At 43.8% G+C, this 7,588-nt stretch overlaps 1 protein-coding gene across 3 annotated transcripts; it reads right to left on the reverse strand.

Moving 5' to 3' along the window:
* Nucleotides 1-1,282: 1,282 nt before the first annotated feature.
* Nucleotides 1,283-4,727, reverse strand: pou3f3b (POU class 3 homeobox 3b). 3 transcript variants are annotated; one of them, XM_053497775.1, is made up of 3 exons: nucleotides 2,647-4,727; nucleotides 2,230-2,327; nucleotides 1,283-1,783 (listed from the first exon to the last, which is right to left on the reverse strand). In XM_053497775.1, the coding sequence occupies exons 1-3, from the start codon at nucleotides 3,952-3,954 to the stop codon at nucleotides 1,714-1,716; spliced, it is 1,476 nt and encodes a 491-aa protein (XP_053353750.1). In that variant the 5' UTR covers nucleotides 3,955-4,727; the 3' UTR covers nucleotides 1,283-1,713. The 3 variants fall into 3 exon arrangements, with proteins under 3 accessions (XP_053353750.1, XP_053353749.1, XP_053353748.1); XM_053497774.1 differs by having other exon boundaries at nucleotides 1,283-2,327; nucleotides 2,656-4,727; XM_053497773.1 differs by having other exon boundaries at nucleotides 1,283-2,327.
* Between the last annotated feature and the right edge of the window lie 2,861 nt (nucleotides 4,728-7,588).

Raw genomic sequence — 7,588 nt, forward strand, 5'->3', positions numbered from 1 at the left:
TTGATCTTAAGTAGGCTATAACAATATCAATAATAATAATAATAATAATAATAATAATAATAAACAGCACTCAACACACAGTTTTGTGCTTGTCTCCCGCAAACTAAGCCTATTTTGCCTAGCACATTTTCGCCACTGTAGAGTCAACAACATGCTTGATGTAAAACTTAAAACTCTACACAACAGGCCTCAAAATCATACACCAAAACAAGTTGTGAACCTGCACCAATCATAAAAGCTTTTACTGTTTTCCTTGTTATGTCATGCTAGATTTAGCCATTTTATTGTATTTTTGATACAGTTGTAAACTTGGCATCAAAAACTAATTATGCGTGTTACATTATCCATAAATGTCCCAAAAAACGACCTGACAGGAAAATTGTAAAAACTCAGAGACGTGTGCTTTTACTGCATGTGAGCTTTCGATTAGCGAATGTAAATATTTTGGTGGTGGGCAGGGATGCATGTGCACACATATGAAATCAGAGGGAGAAAGATGGAAAGAGAGTGATTTCTCAACGGTTCCAGATTTTAGAACTGTGCATATGTATTTTGTTAGTACATTCACGCGACGAAGAATAAAGACTAGATCAAATAGAGAATGAAAAATTCTACGATTTTGTAGAAAGTAACACGTGTTTTGCGCTTAAATCAGCATCATGTTCGTTGTCTATTGATGGACAGTGCACGATTGCTACATGAGTTTGCTAGTGTTTATAAAACTGTAAACGTGTGTTTTTGCATGTAAGCGATCTCATGCATGCATGCATCTTGGTTTTGACAGCTGTCATAAGAAACCAGAAATTATAACTCGGATCCACAACAAAAAAGAGCAACTAAAAGCTAAGCAGCTATAAACACTCCACCTTGGACAAGCCTTCAACTTCTGCCCCGTGGGATCGAGGCCCAGTGAATAACCATTACTGTTGCTACACAGCGTGGCGCAAAGAAAAGAGCACATCTCATGGAAAGAAAAAAAAACCCAAGAGATTCCGCTGCATTATAACGCGAAATACTGATGAGAATTTAAACAAGAACATAGCGCTCAAAATGTCGTCTTGACGTCCAGGTGAAATAGCGTTGAAGAATATATTTGCATTATTTATAAAAATCATTCGAACTGCCACATAATTAGACTAACTGATATGTTTATGTCTTCGATGTCTCCGAGCCCCGAAAAATAGTTTCCTCTTGAATTCTCGTTTTTGTTTAAAGATCTGCGATCTTAGGCAAAACACACAATCATATGTTTTGTTCATTCTAACAAATTTATTGTTCTCAATCATCTCTTACGGAATCACTACTAAAATTAAATTACAATCAAATCATCACATCAAAATACCCTTTGTTGTCTACTGCCAAAGTCTGCTTTTCTTGATTTGTGCTCGTTCAAAAAACAAACAAACAAACAAACAGAAAAACAATACAAAAAATTAACGAAACAAATAAACAAAAAAGGGAAGAGAACATTTTTACACAGTTCTGAAACGGGGAGAAATAAATTACTGTTTGGAATAGTTCATAATGTATCCCGAATAAAATATTAAAACAAAACATTTGAATGAAAAATATAAAGTAAATAATTCCGATCAACATCTGATCTAAGGAATCTATATATTGCCGGCTTTACATAGTCTCGTTTATTAAAACCTACCAAAGAATACTGCTTGGAAATGGCAGCATGGAGAACATCCACAGCTCCCGCAGAGGATTTCAGATAAGTGCAGCCGAGGAACCGTAAAGTCTTTTCGAACGTCTCTCTTTGCTTTTGTTTTTAATTTTTGTTCAAAAAAAAAAAAAAATCCGTGTGACGTTAAGTCCTTTACATAAAAACGTTCACAAAATATGATCTTAGAGATCTGAAAATGTGAGCAGTCTTTAAGTTTTTTTGTCTGTTGTGTTTGTAAGGACTGGAAGGCAAGGGGGAAAATCCCATTCCGTGTCTTTTGTGAAGAAGGAAAGACAAAAAGAAAATATATTATACCGTGCAGTCTTCTCTGCGAAAATAAGTCGGAAGCGTCGTGGATGCTGTTCTCGTCTTCGCTGTCGAATTTCATCCCCATTTTTTGAGGGTTAAACGTCCCATCTCAATACATGCAATCACCTGCTTTCGGTTCCATCTCATAAACAAGAGTGTTTAGGGATAGTGGGTAGGGAGGGAGGGGGTGTCATTTCATTTTCATATGATTTCGAAATTTTCCAACTTGATGTCAATGCGCCAGAATTACCTGATGGAAAGAATGGGTGGTTGTTGTCACCTTCTGGTCGCCCGCCTCGCTCGGCCCGTTTAAACTTGCATCTTTTAAGTAATCTACTAAAAAATGTCCCTGAAAGAAAAAAAAGCAGACAACCTTTTAGGTTAAAGACATTTACGGGCCTGGAAGAACGTTAAAGCGGGGCGATATTGGGGAAACAAGAGGGGGGAATTGGTTTTCTCTCTCTGATGAAAAATATATAACAAATCTGCAGTCTCATTTCTATTTACCTCACAATCACAGTATCAAAATGTGTTTTCTATCTTCATGATAGTCTGTCAGATTAGGTGTATATATAAAATATGCTTTTTAAGTCTTGTTTATGCTTGCTCTACGTCTCACTGAACATTCGTTTGCAGTCCATGGAGGGGGGCGGTGTGTCTGCACTCACGTTGCCGACCTGCGAATACACATCGTCCGGCGTCGGGGGCACTCCGGGCGGCGTCATGCGCTTCTCCTTCTGCCTGCGGTTGCAAAACCAGACGCGCACCACCTCCTTCTCTAGCTGCAGCGTGTCGGCCAGGGTGCTGATCTCCTGCGCTGACGGCTTAGGGCACTTAAGGAAGTGGCTCTCCAGCGCGCCCTTGACGCTCACCTCGATGCTTGTGCGCTTCTTGCGTTTCCGGCCCTGCGCCGCGATCTTGTCGATACTGGTCGGACTACCCGTGCTCGAGTCGGCCTCCTCCAGCCACTTGTTCAGCAGCGGCTTGAGCTTGCACATGTTCTTGAAACTGAGCTGCAGCGCCTCGAAGCGGCAGATCGTGGTTTGGGAAAACACGTTGCCGTAGAGCGTACCGAGCGCGAGGCCCACGTCGGCCTGAGTGAAGCCAAGCTTGATGCGCCGCTGCTTGAACTGCTTGGCGAAGTGCTCCAGGTCGTCCGAGGTCGGCGTGTCCTCATCTGAGTGTGCCTCGTGGCTGTTGGGACCGTGGTGACTTTGTTGCTGGTGGTGCTGATGCTGATGTTGCTGGTGGTGATGGTGATGGTGATGCTGATGGTGATGATGGTGAGGGTGAGAGTGCGGGTGCGCGCCGTGCTCCAGTTCTGGTGTGCCGCCTCGCACCAGTCCAGGGTGCACGAGACTTTGACCGCCACTCAGCATGCCGTTCACCGTGAAACCACCGGGTTGCGAGTAGATGAGCGACTGCTGCTGTTGCTGCTGTTGTTGTTGCTGCTGGCTCGCGGTAATGGCGGAGATGTGTGCAGCAGCTGCGGCGCCGCCCCAGGGAGTCGCGTGCGCCTGGTGCGGACCTAAATGCCGGTGATGCAGCGTGCTGGAAGTGTGCAAATCCTCACGCGCCGTGCTGCTTTTCACATCCTGCTGCTGTTGTTGCTGAGACTGTTGTTGCTGCGGACTGGCCGCCATGCCCACCGGACTCGTGGACCAAGGCGAGGCGGCCTCGGCGGCTGCTACCGCGGCTGCGGCTGCGGCGGCGGCTGCGTGAGGCAGGGACGTCACCCATTGGTGTGCATGGCTCAGCATGTGGCCACCGTTGCTCGCCGCAGCCATGGCCCCCTGCATGAAGTCACTCTGCACCATTTTCACCGCTGACTCGCCTCGGAAGCCGCCGGAGGACACCGAGGTCGCCACGCCGCCGCCCGGCTGCATGCCCGCGCCTCCCGAGTCTGAGTGCACTATCGAACCCGACGATAATATACTACTGCTGGGCAGATAAGGATTGGAAGCCGCCGTGGCCATTCCGCCAATCTTATGAACAGCAGTTGATTAAGCCCCCCTCCCTTTTTTGCAGAAACTTTCTCTCGCGCGCTTTTCTCGATGCAAGCAAACTGTATCTCATGAATTATTCAAACTTTAAAAGTCTGAGTTGGGTTTTCGGGAGAACACCATCGAAGTGCGAAGCAACAAATGCCAAGGAAAAAAATACAGTGCACAAGTATAGGATGTAAAAATCCTTAAGCTATACTGTGCAATTAGAAAATTCGTACAATTCAGACATTATAGATGAATAGAAATGATAATTCCTATTTTCTAAGCCAGTGTCCAAAAGAAGTCGTAGTCTCCTTTATGTTGTCGCTTATGCTGTTTTTGTAATTTCTTTAAAAATAGATATAGAAAAAAAAACAAATACAAAAAATAAAAAAGAATAAAAAACGAAAAAACTTTGCCCCGTGAGTAAACTTCTGCTGGTGGAACACGGTGATATTTTGTCCTCAAAACCGTCCAAACGAATGCACCGTCACCAAATGGAAAAATATTACCCGTGGTTTTTCTTCGCTTCTTTTGTCATCTGGCGGTTGAGATTTCTCTTTCTCCGGTCCCCCTTTTCTCTTTTCTTTTGCAGATTCTTTTATAGTGCTGTAGCGTCTCTCGTCTCTTTGTTCTGTTTTGATGTGTTTAAACCTGCCAAGCCGCTCCAGCTGAAGTACAATCCACTATTACAGTGTGAGGCGACGTCGCAAGGCTTCTTCCTCATTCGCTTGCTCTCTCTCTCTCTCTCTTCGCTCTCTCTCTCTCTCTCTCTCTCTGGCAGTTAGCTCCACTCTGTCCCTCCCTCAGCGCTTGAGGACACGCGACTGTTTACCCTGCGCCGCGCGCGTCCTCCGCGTCTTTCTCCCCCCCTCCAAAATACGAGGAAGTCGAGCGCATGCTCCTTCCCAATTGGACGACCGCTACGTGATTGACAAGTCTGGAAAAGCCCGCTTCAGGCGTAAACCCCCCTTCCGGTGATTGCAATTGGCTGTTTTTGAATTCAAGTAAATAAATCAAGATGCATAAAGTGCGTGCTATAAAATAAGAAAAATAACAATACGCATTAAAATAGATAGACCCGCTTTTGGCTGTAACTTTGGATCATAGAATATAAGACAGATAGATGTCTATTATTGATCCCCAAGGAATCAATATAAGCTTGTGGTACAGGCGAATATTGGTAGCCTATTTCATATAGCATATAGCAGTCATAATTGCAATTCTAATAAGAGTTATGAGCACGTGTTCCTGGATGAACTATTAACATGGAGAGGACATTAAGCAACATAGCAACATGGCAATTTATTAAACAGAAATTAAGTCAACTTATGTCTCCTGTTAATTTAGAAGGGAGGTAAACATGAAAATTATAAAAGTTCTTAAACAAAGGTATCAAAATGTATTGCCAGTAGTGGTTTATACCATCTTATGTATATATAACCCAATATTATGAATGTGAAAAAAAGTCAAAAAACGTACAAAGGAAGATACAGTGTGATACCTTTATTTTTGTCACTTGCTAATCTTGTAACCGTATGCAAAACGCCAGAAACGTCAACTTTCCCGTACGAAAGCACTCAGAGGCACTTGCATGTGGCTTCTTAAGAGTTAACTCGAGACGACGCGAGAGGCTTCCAAGCGGAAACGCAGCGCGCGGGCATCCCCGCTGGAGCAAGGCACGAGCAAAAGTGGCAACCAAACTGAGGGCAAAACTAAGCAGTCCTTTGAGGATTCACAAAAAGATATGTCTCGTAATTCGAGTAACGGTATCGAGGAACGACATACACGCAGCACATGCCATCAATTCATTCTCAAACTGCCTGTTTCAACACCGGTCCCCTACAGGATGCAAGCAGGGGCATAAATGAACGTCAGATAATGAATTGGAGCTGGCACGCCTGCTTGGCAAAAGGAGGCCAAACAAAGCTGATGAGCGCTAGATGATTTTCTCTCGTTAATGTGCTGTAGAAAAAAAAGAAACATTCCCGAGTAAGGATAGATAACGATTCACAAACTAATTGTAATTGTGCACTAAAGGCTATTTCGATGGCAAGGATACATCAGGTTTAATTCAGAGAGAGTGTATTAAATAGATCGTACAGATTTCCTGAAATGCACAAGAGAGAGAGAGAGAGAGAGAGAGAGCAGCAAATTCCATGTGCGTCCCAGTAGGTTTAATTTGAATCAGACTAAAATAAAACGAGAGAACCTCGAGGATTTGTTTACACTGAACGCCAGAGCAGGGCCGCTGCCATGGGGCCGTCTAGTCATTAATACACAGCAGGCTTTTGGGGCTAAAATATGTGCGTTGCGTTTTTAGCGCGCGCTTTTAAAAAAGGGCGTCTCGCGTGGCTGTGAAGAAACGCGAGAAAAAAAAAGAGAAGAGAAGGAGAGTGGAAGCGTGCACGCAATCGACCAAGTTTTGAAGTTTAAACGTAATCTCAAATGCATGGTGTTTGTTATTTGTTTGTTTACGGGACAAGGTCCCCACGTTCCCCGCTGAGGACGTCATTTGTTCTTGGTGCAAGCAAGAGTGGGGGAAAATCCCCAAGTATAACAAGAGACGAACAGTTAGTGCTGATTTTCATTTGCATAAATTTTCATATATTTTAGTGAAAATAATAGCGGTGCCGAGGAGAGCGCTCAGCTCAGTCGAGGCAGAGAGAAAATCTTAGGAAGGACAAGATCGGAGGGAGACTACACACGGTCACTACCCGAGACGTGAAAAAAAATCATTTGAGACTTTTTTTTGGTTGAGAAGAATCTGGATTGGATGCTCCCGGTAAGTGATGCACATTCTGTCTTTTGAAATGTTTTGTGCTTATGAAATTGGGACCTCAGCAATCAAAAAAAGATATATATATATATATAGCCAGAATTAATAGGGCTTTGTGGTTAAGCTGCACGGTTTTGTAGTGAATGTCCAGTCAGTAGTACAGAGAGGGGAATCAATCAAATCCAAACAGGACACACGGTGGAGTTTCTGCTGTGGACGAGAGTGCATGTGGCATAACAAACCCGTCCGAATGAATCGACCCCTCAGCTCCTCATATAAAGTTTGAACGAAATTTGAGAACATTACTCTTTAAGAAGTAACAGACAGAGAAGAACGACAAAAGGAGAAGGACTCGACATTATATATATATATATATATATATATATATATATATATATATATATAAACTATTTTGCAGAGTGCATATAGCGCACATGCTCTTACTCTCTTTCCTGTCGGGTTAACTGCGTCCCATCTCTCCCCCAAATAAAGCCCGTTGGTTGCATTGCTGAACTGCGCGCTTGGGTTGCCATGGTGAGTGGAAGAAAAGAGGGAACACTGGCCGCATTAAGCTATATGTTTGTGCACTGGAGTCGAGATGAAAGACCTTTGGCGAAGCCAAGATGATCAAACTGACCCCTCACATTCGTTTTAGTCCAACGCGTCGTTTTTTTGCACTGATCTGAACCGAGGTACTGGAAAGCTAGTTTTGGATTCTGAAGACTAAAATCCGAAATTGACACTCAGTAACGTGCAGGGGCGCGTGCACGTACCAGCAGGTGGCGCGCTTACTTGCGAGAGCGCGCATGATTGGTGAGTGGTGAGTGGAGCCTTATAATAAATTGA

Source organism: Clarias gariepinus, chromosome 6, assembly GCF_024256425.1.
Source record: "Clarias gariepinus isolate MV-2021 ecotype Netherlands chromosome 6, CGAR_prim_01v2, whole genome shotgun sequence".
Lineage (NCBI taxonomy): Eukaryota > Metazoa > Chordata > Actinopteri > Siluriformes > Clariidae > Clarias > Clarias gariepinus.